Here is a 16,847-nt window from a genome sequence, read left to right as displayed (position 1 = left end):
CTAGACTGAGCCATGGTAGTGCTTTCTTCAACAAGAAATCTCACTAACTGAGGACTGACAGTGTATGTTTGTCAGAGTGTGGATCTGAGAGTCTTAGAAAAGAGCAGCTGAAGATGCATTTAAGTAGCTAGTTAACCTGCATCCCCTTGCACATGCACACTGGTATTCTTTGGCCAACATTTTCCTCTGTGTCCTTAGGGCATGCCTGGGGAATGCCACTTGGGTGGGTGAAGCAGGGGAGGTCTTCACAAAAGTTGTCATTAAAGTTGTCATGCTTGTTAAATTCCTCCTCTGGAGGTTGGCTTTGTTTTTATGACCTGCCCTTTCTGTGCCTGTCCTGTGCATGGAAGGTGTGTTTAGAAACTGAAATTTCCATCTTGTTTAACCCCCTTGTGCCCTTTGCTTTCGTGTGTCTCTTTTGCTCAGACTCCAGCATGGAGAAGAGAGAGAAGCAAAAGGAGGCAGGGATGTGTGGGAAATGGATATGAAAGAGGGGTAACTCGTGAGCAGGGGTCTGCTGGTACGGCATGAACATAGGTGAGGTGGCTGGGCAGCGGCCCTGCAGTTGAGATGCAGGGGATGAGCGTGGGGTTGGTTGTTCTGGCAGGTGTGTGGTGCTTAGGCATGTGTTTGTTGGGGGGAGCTGGCAGCTCTGTAGGTGGAAGCAAGGTACGGGCAGAGGAGGAAGAAGGTGTGTGATGAGGGAAGTGGGTCTGGGGCAAGGCTGGGAAGGGCAGGGGATAGTTAGGAGGGGAAGTGGGCAGGAGACTGGGGCAGGCTTAGGCAGGTGGGTGTTCCCGAGGATGTGGGTGCGCGGTTGGTGTGCGGAGGGGAAGTGGGCACGGACTGGGGCGGGTGGCGAGGGGATGCCTTGAGCAGAGCCCCGGGGGCGGGAGGTGCCGCATCGCCGGCGGCCCCGCCCGGACCGCGGGGCAGCCCCGAGGCCGCGGTTCCCGGCAGGGGGGCGGGCGGCGGGCGGGAGGCGGCTCCGATAAAGGACCAGGAGCCAGGCGGCGCGGGCAGAGCGGAGCGGCAACGGCAGCGGCAGCTATGGGGATGCTCAGCCGGCTGGGTTTCCTCTCTTGCGGGAAGAAGAAGGTGGGGATGGGGGAGGCACAGGGCAGGTGGGGGAATTTGAGCAGGTATGAAAGCAGAAGGGCAGGTGAGGTACAGAGACACCTGGGCAGGTATGAGAGCACCTGGGCAGGTGGGCGATGGGGGTACCTGGGCAGGTGTGGGAGAACAGGTACGGGTGAACCTAAGCAGGTAGGATATGAAGGTATCCCATGTGGGCGTGGGGAACTTGGGCTGGAAGGGTATGTGTACCTGGGCAGCTATGGAAGTGCTGGACAGGTGAGGTATGGTTGCACTTCGGCAGGCATTAAAGCATCTTCAGGCAGGTACAAGAATATAAGGGCACTCAGACATGTAAGCAAAGGGGGATGAGCTGGGGTCAATACCTGGACAGGTAGGGGTGCACCTTGGCATGTACAGGGGCACAGTAGGGGGGGTGTCCCCTGGGGGTGATGCCCCCACAGGGGCTGAGGTAGGAGTAGGGCAAGACTGTCCCTGAAGATTCTTTGGGCTCTCAGGGACGACACTCTCTAACTGGTCCATGCTGCCTGGCCAGGGACCAGCTGGGCTGGCAACCCGCCTGGTTCTGCCTTCCCTATGTAGCTGCCCTGCTCAGTGATGCCCAGGTGCAGCTGCGGACAGATAAGTGAGGATATGACAGCCCTGCTCACATCAGGGGTGAGTGATCCTGAGCCATCCTTCTTCTCTTCCAAGGACTTCAGTTTGTCAAATGAAAAAGATGCCCATGCCAGTGACAGCGATGAGAACTTGGAACGTGGCAACTGGTCGAACAAAGCTGACTACCTGCTCTCCATGGTGGGCTACGCTGTGGGCCTGGGCAACGTGTGGCGTTTTCCCTATCTCACCTACCAGAATGGTGGAGGTAACTGTATTGAATGGCCTTTTTGGGTGGGCACACCTTGCTATCTCTGAGAGTGGTGAAGGCAAGCCCTGAGGCTGGGTGTGTTTTGTCAAAGCTGGATGTGAGCATCTCCTTGGGAAATGGCATAATGCCCACTGATAGGAAAGGCAAGAGGAGGAAGAAGCATCTCTGTGTTCTTTGGGTACCACCTGAGGAGGGAAATATTGAGTTTTAACTGCAAACTTCCATCCGAGTATTCGAGAGCTCTAATGATTTACTCATGACAGGCTTGCACCTTTTTATCAATGTGCCAATATCCTTTGTTAACCTAAATAGCCATTATCCTTCCTCAGTGTTAACCTTCTGATATGTTTGTAGAGAGCAATTGAATTCTCTCTCAACCTTTGTTTTACCCAGCAAGCAAGCTAAGCTGGAATAATTAATCCAAGCTTGATAATTATCCCCATCAGATACTTGAGAAATGTGAGGCAGAGAGAACCTTTACCTGCTAACAGGATAAACTAGTGGCAAAGCCAAATGGAGGCTCTGGCCTATGATCCCAGGGCTTTGTCTACCTGCCAGACAATTGCTCCTAATTAAAGAGAGTGTAAATGCCAAGTAACTGCAGAGAACTTACCCGTATAGACTTATTTACTCTGCCTAACAGTCAATTTAAGTCAAATTCTGGTTTCTGAATGCAACACAGTGCTTTCAGCTGCATGTGAAACACAAGATGGGATTCTTGGTACAGAAGTTTTATTGGTTTGAGGTTATTGGCCCAGTTGTCTTAGTTATGGTTGTTGAAGAAAATTTTTAAAACAAAACAAGCCATGACAGTATGCCATCTACTAGGTGGCTTTGTATCCGCTGCAGCAGAAAGCTTAGCGTTTGGAGCATATCTGTGCCATTTTTTTGTATCCTTCTCTGCCCCAGCTAATTCAGAGGGGGGATTTACATCCTTAAGTTACAGCAGGTATTTGCAGTTCCTTGTAGTACTGGGTCCTTGATTGCTTTTATGTTTGACAGCAAAGAGGATGGATTTCAGTTCACTTACACGTGTGGATATCAGGTCATGTTTAGGAAAGCTGAACTCTCACTTTCCCTATCTTTTGAACACACACAAAAGCAGTGCCAATCCCTTTCACAGAACAGGGTTCTCATTGATATCAGGTTAATGTGCACTTTAAGATAGACTCACAAAAGCCATGCTGAGATCCTGTTTGACACAGGAGTCAGCCAACCGTATAAAATAATTTTCATGCTTTGACATCCAGTAGCTACTCTAACAGTGCAGCTGCAACTCAGAGTTAAGTACATGAAGAGATGGTTCTGTTCCTCTTTAAATTAAAAGCCAGAAGATGAAATAGAAAGCAGACAAAGCCAATGGGGCCTACAGCTGAGCAGTGCTCCTGTTTCTATGAGAACAGTCTTCAGTAGTTCTTGTAAAATGCTTTTAATTCTATAAGAGAAATAATACCATGTAAATAACTGGTTCTGCTGGTAATCTGTGTCTCTTCATCATAGGTACTATTTAGTCTTACAGAAAAAAAGGTTTATAAATCTATATTCTGCAAAAAGCAAAACAAACAAAATCAGTGGGTTATTTGAGGCAGGGAAAAGCAGGAGTATAAAACGTACTACAACTATGGTGACTACTGAAATATTCATTGTTTTATGTGTTGTTTTTTTTTCTTCTTCTTCCTTCAGGTGCTTTTCTAATCCCATATACACTGATGTTGGCATTAGCTGGCTTGCCTTTATTTTTCATGGAATGTTCCCTGGGGCAGTTTGCCAGTCTAGGGCCAATTTCTGTCTGGAGAATATTACCATTGTTTCAAGGTTGGTGTCGTTAAAATTTCTTATAGTTATTTCTCATTTTATTAGTGAACAATTCCGTGGACTAATCATTAATCCACATCTATTAACTGTGATAAGTCATTTTTTGTGTGGAGAATATTCCTACCATTACAAGGTTAGTGTTATGCTCTCAGATATATATCTTTCTTACTAGTGAACTAATAAATAGGTGTGGGTTAATGATTTTCCATGAAGTTGTTAATTATGAGAGGCTTAATCTGTGATTTGCCCTGGTGTCATGCAGCCTGCCAGGCTAACTGCAGCTGTCCAGAGAGAGGAAAGTTAGAGAGCTTGCTGTGTGAGGAAAACCCCAGTTAAATACTTAGCACTGTATGTAAGAGATTGCAAATCATTTTTCGGAACTTAACTTTACTGCTGTTTCTTTACGTATATATCCTAAATACCTCGCAAAGCAATTCCATGCTGATCTGCTAATTCTGTGTTTGGCTACTGGAGCTGGCACAGGAAAACAGGGTTGATTGTTTTGTGCGCCACTGTGTGTGCATTCACCCACGTCACTGCATTGGGATTCTTCTGTTGTTATGACAAAATAGGTTAGACGCCAGCTTTATAAGGTGAGGTGCCTCTTGTGATAAGAGAAATTATGTTCTGTAGTAGTAGTTTGCATATCTCTGTGAGAGTTTGAATTTGATATGAAGACGTGTTTGGAAGCAACTGGCTGTGTGCTTTACTCAATTATAGTCATCCAGGACTTCTGATGGGTGTAAAGGACTATGTAATTGGTCTTGTTTGTCCTCTTTATCTATCAGAGAAACTAATGTAGGAACAAGGAAGTTCTTTCTGATACAGTAAGAACTTTACTTGCCACGTTCTCTACAGAAACAAAAGGGATTACAATCTAGCTGATTGGCTAAATACTTATTCCTTTTGCCAGTCTCCATTCTGCAGCACAAACAACAATTTTCGAGAAGAATAGTGTGTTTATCTGCAAAGCAAAAGTCTATAGACACAGCTAATGCTTTATGTATCTGTGAAGATAAAAATTTAAATATATACTCTAAAACAATTAAGACCTGTTCAGCAGATTTTCCCAAACTTTCAGAACAATGTTAATTTTAACAAAGGAGGATAACAGTATTATTGGCAGAGATAGACTAAGCTGTGTTGTTTCTCATTTACTGGCAAAATTAATCATTACACAAGGATCTTTAAAATGTCTTGATCAGTCCTAGTTTTTGTATAGTTTCTTTTATTTTACTAAGCAATCAAAGCTTCCCACTGAACTAGGAGAGAACAAAAATACTGAATTTCTGCTTTAGACTTGGACTTAACAACTATCCCAGTTTTTCTACGGGTCTTATTCAAACTCTGTTTGAAAACCACATCTGAGTTGGTCATACCTCTCATTTTATGGTTTTAACCTTTCATGGTGGCTGTTTGCAATTATTAAAAGTAATCTTTTTCCCAAGTAACTTTTTAAGATTCAGCTGAAGGCTGTTCAATTTTTCAGCCCAAGATTAGAGTAATTAAGACAAATGTCTTTTCTCTTTCTCAGGAGTGGGCGTCACGATGGTCATCATCTCAACATTTGTGGCAATCTACTACAATGTTATCATCGCTTATGCACTCTACTACTTATTTGCCTCATTTCAAAAAGTGCTACCATGGTCAGATTGCTTTTCATGGGCAGATGAGTTCTGCAGCAAAACACGCCTAAGTACTCAACTTAACAGATATAGCTTAATATTACTCTTTTGAAAAATTGTACTTCGTGATGTTTTCTGGGAGTAATTACAGGAGCAAGATGGCTTGAAACAATTGTTCCTGGATTTTGTCTCTAAACACACAAGCCTGAAGCTTGTCTGCTTCGCTTTTACCAGTTTTGGGTACTTAGGAAATCTACAGAGAGGTGGGGTGGACTTTCCTTGTTGGTTGCCTTTTTTTCTCTTTTAAGCTCTAATGTTTCTGGGGATTGTACATACTAGAAGAAATACTGTGTTCCGATTTCATTGGGCTTCATGGCAAAGTAAATACCTCCCTTATGTGAAACAAAAGTATTCTTACTTTTCTTATTCATACTTTTCTTATACTTTCTTATTCTTTTATTGGGGGTACTTTCACGCCTCTCCTGTGGCTATGGTAATCCCAAGCACCAACAAGGCATTGGTTTTGCACTTTATTCTATGTTTAGAACATATCTCCATGCTATTGTTCTTGACGTTTGGCAGTCCACGTACTGCCAAACACTTATCTCAACAATTTCCGTATCAGACCAGTTTAAGGCAAAAGGTGAAGTTGGTGAGATAATTATTAATTATTAGCCCAGTTGGAAATATGTTGCCATGTAACCTCTGAAATTATTAAAATAACAGGGACAGGATCATGATAGATTATATTGTTTAAAATGCTAATCTGATTGTAACTCTCTTAACTGCATATTTGCTAATATCTCATAAGATTCATAGGTTTCATAAAATGAAGTTAAGATGTTTTATTTAACAACAACAACAAAAAAAATGACTCCTGCTTATGAGTAGAACAAACATGTTTTAACTAGAATTTCAAAGTGCTGGAGCAATACAAAACACGACTGAAGGTGTTGATCTCAAGTATTCTTCAACCAGACTTCCACACTAAGTGCTGATACAGTGCTGTTCTTCAATAATGAGAGCAGATCATGTTTGTTTTATGTTCTAGCACCCCCTCCCCCCCCAAATACAGACTGACAAACAACCACAACAAAAACCAATGACAGTAATGAAAATGTTTAAAGTTCTTTAGAAGTCCTCTACCACAATAGTGTCAAGCTGCTAGAGGATAAACAGCATGTAAGCTTGGTTTGGGACAAAGGTTTTCATAGAATAACTAAGGCCTAGATCTTAACTATCCTCAGTTCTGCCTTTTGCAAGTACTCTTTACAAAAAGTGAAAGGGGGAGCTGAGCACACCAGATTTCTGGTGTTTAGATTTACATTCAGAGTAATAAACTCACAGCTGCAAGTAGTAGTTCAAATTTACTTCTAAATGTTGTTACTTTAGTAGAAAAACTGAAGCTATAACTTGAGAAAACATACTTAGTATAATAGGCTGGCATTTTTTTTTTTTATCACTGCCTGTTAATAGGCCCTTTTTTCTTTTTCACTTTTTCTTTCAGTAAGTGACTGCAATGCAACCTTAAATGGAGAAATCATTCATGCAAACTACTCATTCATCACAAGCAACAATCTCACGTGTATCAATGACACCATAAACTATAAACCAGTGCAATTTCCCAGTGAGCAGTACTGGAAGTAAGTAAGACACAAACTAGTCAAGGAGTGTGGGCATGTAAATCTGTGCAGACAGAACATAAGTTTTCATTGGCGAGGCTGGGCACTCAAAATTATATATATGGAAGCAAAAGAGTCAATCTGTAGCAAACTGAAAAATAATCCATCTAAAGAAGTCCTCTTCTCTTGAGTCCTGGTTGGAACTACATCGTGTCTTTATATATGATGTGTGTGTATATGTATGTATGTATGTATATATATATATATATATATATTTTTTTTTTTTTTAAGGAGTTATTGTGTAAAATATATTCACCTTCTGAACCTGGGCCTACTGTGAAAACTGTTTCTTTAGCCACATTATTTTTTTATTTGCCTGGGAACTGATTCTTCTCACAGGCTCTTTTTCTGCCATTAGAATTTTATGGTTAACTTGAAAGGCTGTGGTAGTCACGATGGAAGACATATGGAGAACTGAGGGCTGGCGGAAATTAAAAAGTGAAAAACATGCAGTTAAATATTTTGTTTTTCAACTCCAATCATGCAGTTACAGCTGCACACTCGTGAAAACGTCTGCAGGGTCTTGTAATATCTGCAGAAAGCAGCACATTTTCCTTTAGGAAGGGGCCAAAGGGGAGTGTGTTCTGCTGTCACTCTGTTCTCATTGCAGTGTTTTGTGCTTTCAGTAAAGTGGCTCTCCAGCGCTCAAGTGGGCTGGACGAGACTGGTAGCATCGTGTGGTACCTGGCCCTGTGCCTCCTCCTGTCTTGGATGATTGTTGGAGCTGCATTGTTTAAAGGAATAAAATCTTCTGGAAAGGTAATTTAGGAAAAGCAGACAGCAGACTTCTTGCCTGATCCTGTCCAGCAGCACTTCCAATGTCAGTTGGACTTCAGGGAGGCTAGCACAAGGCAGGATGCAATCCTAACCCACTACCCTCTGTTGGTCTCTGAATTAGATGTTGTTGCTGCTCCTTGGCTTCATAACTGTTACATAAAATATGAGTAAGGTGCTGATTGCACAGCAGTTACTTAATGCACTGCTCTCCTGGCTCCACCAGGGCCATGTATTCACAGATTGTGCTGTCATGCAAGTGATCCAGGCTGAGTTCTGGCAGTTGCTTGGCCTGTTGTGATGGACATGTGCATGTGACTGCACACACCTGCCCGCCCTGGTAACACCCAATAATTTACACCTACAGACTAGATGAGATGTTTGGACAATACAGGTCAAGTCCTGCAAACAGATATGCAGGTACTGGTTCCTACTTGGTTGTGAAATCTTGTTTATATTCAAGATTTCAAGCAGATTTTAAGGGCCAGGTCCCCACAGATGTTGGTTTTCAGACTCTGGTTCTGCTGAGCTCCCCTGGCTGCCTGGGTTCTCCTGGGGTAGGTGAGTTCCTCTCCAGACTTCAGGAAGGCTGAATTTCATTTTTTCCTGCCTTCTGTGATTCCTTACTACCTGTTTGCTGTTGTTCATTCTAATATCTCCCTCTATTCTCCTTTTCTATTTCAAGCTTTCTACCATCTCTCTCAGTACTGGATTACCTGTGGAATATCTGTGCTTTCCCAGCCTTGTTTTTTTTCTGGCATAATGCTCTTCTTACACTCACATTTCTTGGGTTCCCAGCAAATGGCTCTTCCAACTGTCACTTCTGTTCTTGTATTAAGGTAAGGCTCTTTGAGGAATAAGTTAAGAATCAGAACAATCTAGTTGGGAAGGAATTGGGAAAAGATGAAGCATGGAGAGAATTGGCCATTGTGGGCAAATATATGTGAAGGAGGTCTTCAAAAATGACAACCGGTCATATGATGGTGTAGTGCTATGGCTTGATGTAATCAGAAGTATTGTGTCAATTATCTGGCTGTGTAACACTGAAACCAAGATTAGAGAAACAATAGTATTGTTGAATATAACCTGCATCATAATAGCACTGCTGGGCCCTGCTGCTGGCCTGGATCCCATCATGCTAGAAGTTGAATAGACAAACAACAAAAAAGATCTCTGTCTGGGAGAGCTTAAAATCTTTGTTTCCAGTAAAAATAAAAGCTTCCAGCATGGTTTTCTTTTTCAGTCTCAACAGGAGATAATTCCATCCTGATAACCTAATTTAGACTGTCTCCAAGCTCTCATTTGCTAGAAACACTGCCTAGCAAGAGGCAGCTGGGGTAGTTGAGTTCAGGCCTTGCTACTGCAGTAAATCATATCAGAAAACATTTCTGAAACTGATCAAGTGGTATCTAAGAAGTGGATATGTGGCTTGGGCTTTCTGCTGGAATGAAGTTCCAGAACTGGCTAAGCCAGATGATTAGTGTTTGACATGTATGTTCACCTTCAGCCTCACTTCCCTAATCATCTGTTCTTTGTTTGTACCAGCAGCTCTTAGGATAAACACTCATTATTCCTCATGCACAGAGGGCTGTGCATCCCCTCACTGCTAATGTGCGTCCCACCCTTCTTTCTGCAGGTTGTCTACTTTACTGCACTCTTCCCCTATGTCATCCTGCTCATCTTACTGGTACGAGGTGCCACCCTGGAAGGTGCTCTGGATGGCATTGAATACTACATTGGGAAACAGTCCAACATCACCAAGCTGATGGAGGCAGAGGTGAGACATAGTGTGAGGTCTGGAGGCATGACAAACTTCTGTGGTTGTATGGGCTTGCCATTTACGGAGCAATTTATTTATTTATTTTATTTTTTAGTCCAGTCAAATGCTTCTTCACTTCCTGCCCTGGTTCCTTATCCACAGCTGGGTTCTGATTTTCCAGCTCTATAAGAAGTCCAAGTTCCAGTTCTAGCTATGCTTGATCTAAAAAGTATATACCCTCTGCTTCCTCCCTACCACACCAGACAGTAGCAATTTCTATTGTATTGCCTCCAAGTAGTTCTCTGGAGGCATGGGTTTCATCCTAGCAAAGCCTGCTGAGAAAGTTCTCGCTGTGGGAGTGAGCATTGCTTCCTTGCGAGGCCCACGTTGCTAAGGATTTCAAGGGCCTTTATCAGAAAAATGAAGGACCACCTGAGTTGGAAATTCGTGCTGTGCCTTGCACAGCAAATTAGCTCAAAAAATTAGATGGACAGGGAAAGGCACTTCATGCAAAGGGAGCCTGGATTTTTTTCTGTCCTAGTTTAGGACAGCATTAGATCTTTGAAGAACTTAGATCTATTGAAGAAAAGCAAATATTCAGTGCACTTAATTTGTGGTATTTTTTGCAAGCATTTGGCACTAACTGTGGGGCTGCAGCAGAGGCACAGTTTCTCACAGAAGTGGTTTGTCTGGGTCATGGTGTGAGGAACACAAGTGGGTGAGCACATGGAAACTCTCATTTCTCATACCCTGTCCTGGTTTTCCTTATTCATTGGCACTGTGACAAGACTCCTATCTTGACAACCTACGTATGTGAATGAATTGAATCTCTTCTTCAGGGTTAATCCAATAAGGATTACATATTTGGCAACATACTTGGGAAGTGACCTTCCTGAGATCACAGATGATATTATTTTTTGCTGAAGACTGCAGAGTCACCAGCAAGTTATATCCCACCTACTCTGAAATTCACATGAAATAAAATTAGATATTTTGACTAAGTGTAGAAAAATCCTGGAGCTGCCATGGAGGGAAGACTTGAATATTTGTGATACGTTTTATAAGTAGTACAGTAACTCTCATGTTCTTGTTTCTGGTAGGTTTGGAAAGATGCAGCCACTCAGATATTCTACTCCCTGTCTGTGGCATGGGGTGGGCTTGTTGCTTTGTCTTCATACAATAAGTTCCACAACAACTGCTACTCGGATGCTATTTTTGTTTGTGTAACAAATTGCCTCACCAGTGTGTTTGCTGGGTTTGCAATTTTCTCCGTCTTGGGACATATGGCATTTGTGTTGGAGAGACCTGTCTCAGAGGTGGTAGATTCAGGTAGGTTGATCTGCACAAGGCTGTTGTCATTACAGGGACCTACTTGGACTAAGGCATAACAGTAACATCCTTCATTCCACTTCTTTGCAGGTTTTGATCTGGCATTTGTAGCATACCCAGAGGCTCTCTCCAAGCTACCAGTTTCTCCTCTTTGGTCCTTTTTATTTTTCTTCATGCTTCTGCTCTTGGGCCTTGACTCTCAATTTGCCACCATAGGTGAGTGAGGCTCTAAATAACCCATTGTTTTTCAAACGAAAAGTCCTTTTGTAATTGTGCTGCTTCTGTTCAAAACCCACACTTATCCTTCCCTTGCAGAAACACTTACAACTACCATACAAGATATATATCCCCAAATGATGAAAAAGTTGAGAATCCCTATAACCCTGGGTGTGTGCATATTGCTCTTCTTTCTTGGTCTTATCTGTGTTACTCAGGTGAGGCATTAAACTTTCTTTGGCAATGGCTTTAGTTATGCAGCAAGTGATAAGTCAAATCATCCCTTCACAGTGTGACAAGGGCTTCCTTGAGTGCTCCTTTTTTTTTATGGATCTGAGAGAATCATGAATCTTGTCAATGTGCTGGACATGCAAAGCGGAAATTCTCATGGGGAAACTTTGAAGAATCTAAAGCTTTCTGTGGTTACTAAACTGAGATACGCTTTTAAATAGAAGGCCTATAAATAGCCTGTGAGGCATCAACCTGACTTCTTGCTCTTCAGTTTAGGAGATTATCTGTGTAATCTCAAGCATATGCATACGGTATTTCTGCAGCACTGTGGGAACTGTTTCTAGATGTAGATGGGATCTTTGTGTTCATAACCGACTAACAGACAGGACAGTATTTGAGTAATAGCCTGTTCAAGTCATAAAAAACAATTAGCTCATGGTTACTTCTGAAATATATGGAATTTTCTGTACACTCTACTTTTTCTTGAGGCAGTTGCACTTAAGGATGTAAAGGTTCATTGCAATGTTTACATTAGAAATACAGATTTATGCATGCAATTAGTCTGAGAATGTAATGAAGATGGTTGTGGTGAATAGGCAGTTGTATGGTCAAGCAAAAAACAGGTTATAAAATGAGACAGAAATTTGCAAAGGACTTAATATGAAGGAGTGTGAAGTGTTATAAAGCTTGTTCCCTGCTTTGTGATCCTACTACTGTATTCAGGTGTTTAAAGCTGTGTATAACCAATCTGGGACACTTGTGTGTGTAGGAATATACAAAACTATCAGAGTTATTAACTGGCATAGCTATTCCTGTTGCTCAATATTCAAGCTGGTGAAGCAAAATTCGCCAACATTTAATCTTATATTCTTTCTTGTATTCCTGTGAAGCTGATGCTTTGATACTGTTCCAAAAGTTCCAAAGTTGAATCTTGCTATCAGCTGTTTATATATACTTTGCATGTACACGTATCTTGTTAATATGCAGATCTATAGTATTTCATCAGATGTGCTTTTCAATTTTACACAGAGATATTTAAATAAAATAATGTTCACAGATGCGTACTTAACTCAAAGAATCAGGAATTTAAAAAACTCGGACTGGTAACTAGTTAAAAAGATTTGAATGACACAACTTATTTTATTTACATAAATAAATTTTGGGGACCAGGTAAATTTTTGCCTCTTTCTTGTTTGTTCTGCAGGCAGGAATTTACTGGGTTAACTTAATAGATCATTTCTGTGCTGGATGGGGAATACTTATTGCTGCTGTCCTGGAGATAATAGGCGTCGTCTACATTTACGGTAATTTTTTTGCATTGAAAAGACATGATTTGACTATACAATCACAGGCACAATCTATATTAAATGTTTTATATTATGCAATAAAATATTTATAACTTCTTAACGGTTAAAGTCTTTCATCTTGTTATCACAGAACTGGAGACCTTTCTTCTACTACTTTTAAGTAAACACACTTGCAAGATACATACCAGCTTTACAATGCACCATGTAATTGTTTTTCAACAGGAGGAAACAGATTTATCGAAGACATTGAGATGATGATTGGAAAGAAAAGCTGTTTCTTTTGGCTGTGGTGGAGAATGTGCTGGTTTTTCCTTACTCCTGTGCTGTTAGTGGTGAGTGCAGATGACTGGATTACATTAGTGTGACAGAATTTATTAATTTGATATAGAATGGGTTTCCATGCAGACATGAGATGAATGTCCGGGCACTGTATGTAGAGACAAGGTATGATGGAGTCAGTAGACCAATCTATATGCTACCTGTGCTTTCCTATACATATCACTCCTCTCTGGGTCCTTTCCAGGAGAAGCTAGACCTTCAGATCAGTAGCTAGTGAGATGAATCTACGTTTCAAGGAGTAACACAGAGCAACCAGAGTCTGTCCTAGCAGCTAACTTCATGTTCTCTCAGTCTGCAATGACGAATTGAAAACCTAGACTCTCCTGTTTGAGAGAAATCCCATTTTCTGGACAGATCCCTGACATGGATTTACTCTTTGGATGTCCAGCTGTAAGATTTTTGTCTGTGCTGTCACATGCATCTCAGTTTTTCATTACTCCTGCATTTCTAATTGTAGTTGCAGATGGTTGGATTATATTTGTATTACAGAATTTATTAATATCACAAATCCAAGAGATTTGCAGACAGGTATATTCTCCAGCATAACATTGCAACAGAACCCAGAAATCTCATTCTGTTTAAATGTAAATGTAATTGAAGTGTTGGGATGCATAAACAAATCTCATGTTCAGAAAGCAAGAGAGAACTGTGCAGTATTTGTAGATAGTCCTTTTTTTAACTAGCTTGGAAATACAGTGCAAGTTAATTATGTGGAACTCTGCTTGTCTCTCTCTCTCTCATTTTAATAGGCAATTTTGGTTTGGTCTTTGGTCACGTTTTCAACTCCCACTTATGGCTCAGTGTTATATCCAGCCTGGGGAACTGCTGTTGGCTGGTGTATGATTATCTTCTGTGTCATCTGGATTCCCATTGTCGCTGTTGTAAAAATATTTAAAGCTGAAGGAAACATTTGTCAGGTAAGGGCACAAAAAATCTGTCAGAGCACCAAATCTCACTTTCCTTGGAATTTTAAGGAATGTCTGTGCCCTCTTTTCAAGAGCATGTTCAGTACCTCAAGGTGTCATCAACTGCGTTTTTAGACGAAAGCACATCTTTGGTAGTTTAATTGGAGGCAAATGTACACTACTGTGATCTGATATGAAGATAAAATCTAATTCTCTGGGAGTGCGCCCACATTCAACAGTGTTTCTCATGGTTTCTGTTGTTATTCCATCTACCTTTAAACTTTGGAAAAAAAAAAAAATATATATATAATATATATATTTTTTTTTCCCTGAAGTTTTGCTTCCTATTCCTCACTGAAATGAGCAAATGTAGGAATTGAGATATGCTCTCCTTGCCAAGCTTTGCAAAGGAGTCCCATTGGTCACAGCTTCTTTGCTTATATAATTTCTTTGGCTGAATTCACTGAACACAAAGACATTTGGAATGCTTTAAAAAAAAACATGTAGATAATTTATCTGCTATTTGTTGAGTTGCAGGGCATATTCAGAATTACAGCTTTATCGAATTTTAAGAATAGTACAGACTAAGGTAGGACATTAAGTGTCTCTTGTTTTTTGTTTTCCAGCGTATTGTGAGCTGCTGCAGGCCCACTGCAAACTGGGGTCCCTATCTGGAATGTCACCGAGGTGAAAGATACAGCCATGTTGTAAATCCCAAAAAGGAAAAGGAACATGAGATTCCTACTGTGTCTGGCTTCACATACTTTCGTGAATGAGATGGCCATTTGGATGACAATTTTTTAACGTAGATGTGTTTTTTTTTTTCTTTAACCATTAGAAAGTGACAATGCAAAACAACAACAGCAAAATCAACCCTCTGCCCTTCAAAGTTCAACCCTCAGATGAAAGCAAGCCATACTATTTATTTTTAGAGATGTATGTTTAAGGAGGAACACGCCTCCCCAGACAATTTGGTTGAGAGGGCAGAAAAATGCTCTGCAGTCTCCCCAGGCTGATGGACTGGGCACGCTTAACTGCATCCAACCAGTATCCAGCTGGACTGTGCATACTGGTGTGGAGGAGAAGAAAAACACATTCTGGTGCTCCCCAGCCATGTGAAATTTAAGATGAGGTGCTGTGCTTGCATGCACCTGTGTGCTACAGGCAGTGTGCAGTTGCTACCTTCTGCTGTGCTTTGCCCTCCACAGTGCTCCCCAGTTGGAGGTGAGCTGCAGGGGTGTGCTGCTGCTTGGCTCTGTAGCTTAGGGAATATGAATAATTTTTCTCTAAACCTTGCTCAATGCTGTGAGGCTGGTCAAGATTTGATATTTTCTACAGTGTGTCTTCATTTCATCTATGCATCTTAAAGCTGAGTAGCAAAAAACTTTCATCACTGGAAATAAGGCTATGACATGGTGAAAAGCAGGCTTCTTCGTCATTATTTCCCCTGGGATCTACAAATAGTCATCTTTTTTGTGTCATGCTTCATTCCCAGCATTCATCTGTCCATAATTCAAAAATTCTTTGTTTCGAATAATCCGTAATTAGGCTCTGCAGACTGAAATAATAACTTTTGATTTCTGCTGTGTCTGCTCTCTCTATACTCATCAAGGCTTTTTTTTTTTTTTTTATTGTTCTCTGCATGTTTCATTCAGGCTGTGTTTTTTCCTTGCAAAGGAGACTAGAGTGCTTTTCAAAGGTTTGGACAGTGTTATTAGTCTTCCAGTAGAGCCAAGAGAAGCAGAACTTTACCTCAAGTGAAGGTCAGAACTGCCTTGTAATACCAGTAGTCCAAAATTTGCTGAAATCATGAGATTATTGAAAAGTTAGGCTCTCTTAACCTAACTCCCCAGTTCCTAGGTAGAAGTGTAAGTCTGCGCTCCCAAATACAAGTGAACTCCCAATAAAGGGAAGAAAAGATCTATGGAATGAATGCATACATTTTGTGTGCTGAGGAATGTCTCTCTCACTGTGATAATAGTTCCTTGGGAACAATGCAATAGGGTTTCTAGCTGTCCCTTCCTCTCAGGGCTTTGTCACTGTTTCTGGACATTGAAGGAGTGTGGATAATGGCTCGATGCCCAAGCTGCATACCTTGCTGTATGTTTTATATTGATATTTTTGTGACAAATCAACACTGTATTGCAAATAAAATGCAATTTTCTATTTTTAATGTGTTTTGTTTGGAGTTTTTTTTGACCTGGAAAATGAGATTTCAGCCTTTTACATGGAGCTGTGGAGAGCAGTTGGTCAGGTGGGAAGTACCACCAACTGTTCCATGATCCTAAGCTTTTGGGAGATTCAGCTAGAAAGGCTCAACCTCAGGAATCATTTTCTTAGGCAAGTTAGGAAGGTATGTTTTGGAGCTGACTCAGAAGAAGTAGCAATTGTGTGAGGGTTTACAAAAAGGACTATGGGATTAGAGTCTGTGACAGGAGGTGGTGAAGCATTCCTGCATTCCAACTTCCCTGCATTCCAACTGTTCTGGGGTCAGCGTCTAGCCATGAACCAGGAGAAAACAGTGCTGTTGCTGGCTCTGATGCATGGAGAGGTTGGGAGTGGCAGGGAGGCTGTGCTGCAAAGCTGTGGTGTCCATTCCCCAGTAACCATCAGAGCCACTGCTGGGCTGTGGTGGGCAACAGCTTGTACCTGGGAAGGAACAGTCTTTCGGAAGGAGAGAGGAGTTAGTCAAGTAACTAATGAGAGAGCTCCAGAGGTGGTGGCGAAGCAGGGAGGCTGAAAAAGAGTCCAGAAGAGCTTTGGCAAGAAATGCTGAAGACCAATACCTAGTGCCCATCTACTGCTCTGTGGAGAAACCCTGCTGCTGCACACAGGGCTCCTTTGAGGTGGCTTCTGCTCTAGACTTCCCTTACAGGCTTCTAAGAGCTATTTTCATGATCTTGTA

General features: G+C 41.7%; 1 protein-coding gene across 4 annotated transcripts in view; it reads left to right on the top strand.

Annotated features, from left to right (window-relative positions):
* Positions 1 to 16,111, top strand: part of SLC6A14 (solute carrier family 6 member 14) — a 29,663-nt gene extending 13,552 nt beyond the window's left edge. The window contains exons 1-14 of one of the 4 annotated variants that reach the window (XM_040572660.1): positions 429 to 537; positions 1,789 to 1,957; positions 3,644 to 3,775; positions 5,310 to 5,471; positions 6,908 to 7,043; positions 7,709 to 7,841; positions 9,493 to 9,633; positions 10,716 to 10,944; positions 11,035 to 11,160; positions 11,260 to 11,378; positions 12,596 to 12,695; positions 12,921 to 13,030; positions 13,787 to 13,954; positions 14,569 to 16,111. In XM_040572660.1, coding sequence (XP_040428594.1) covers positions 1,888 to 1,957; positions 3,644 to 3,775; positions 5,310 to 5,471; positions 6,908 to 7,043; positions 7,709 to 7,841; positions 9,493 to 9,633; positions 10,716 to 10,944; positions 11,035 to 11,160; positions 11,260 to 11,378; positions 12,596 to 12,695; positions 12,921 to 13,030; positions 13,787 to 13,954; positions 14,569 to 14,718 — 1,776 coding nt within the window. In that variant the 5' untranslated portion in view covers positions 429 to 537; positions 1,789 to 1,887 and the 3' untranslated portion in view covers positions 14,719 to 16,111. Of the gene's footprint in view, positions 1 to 428; positions 538 to 979; positions 1,099 to 1,788; positions 1,958 to 3,643; positions 3,776 to 5,309; positions 5,472 to 6,907; positions 7,044 to 7,708; positions 7,842 to 9,492; positions 9,634 to 10,715; positions 10,945 to 11,034; positions 11,161 to 11,259; positions 11,379 to 12,595; positions 12,696 to 12,920; positions 13,031 to 13,786; positions 13,955 to 14,568 lie in introns of those variants that run through there. The other 3 variants (XM_040572659.1, XM_040572658.1, XM_040572661.1) reach the window with 3 other exon arrangements.
* The last annotated feature ends 736 nt before the right edge of the window (positions 16,112 to 16,847 follow it).

This window comes from Cygnus olor, chromosome 13 (assembly GCF_009769625.2).
Source record: "Cygnus olor isolate bCygOlo1 chromosome 13, bCygOlo1.pri.v2, whole genome shotgun sequence".
NCBI lineage: Eukaryota > Metazoa > Chordata > Aves > Anseriformes > Anatidae > Cygnus > Cygnus olor.
The sequence above is the reverse complement of the archived record's forward strand: the minus strand, read 5'-3'. Positions and strand labels throughout refer to the sequence as shown.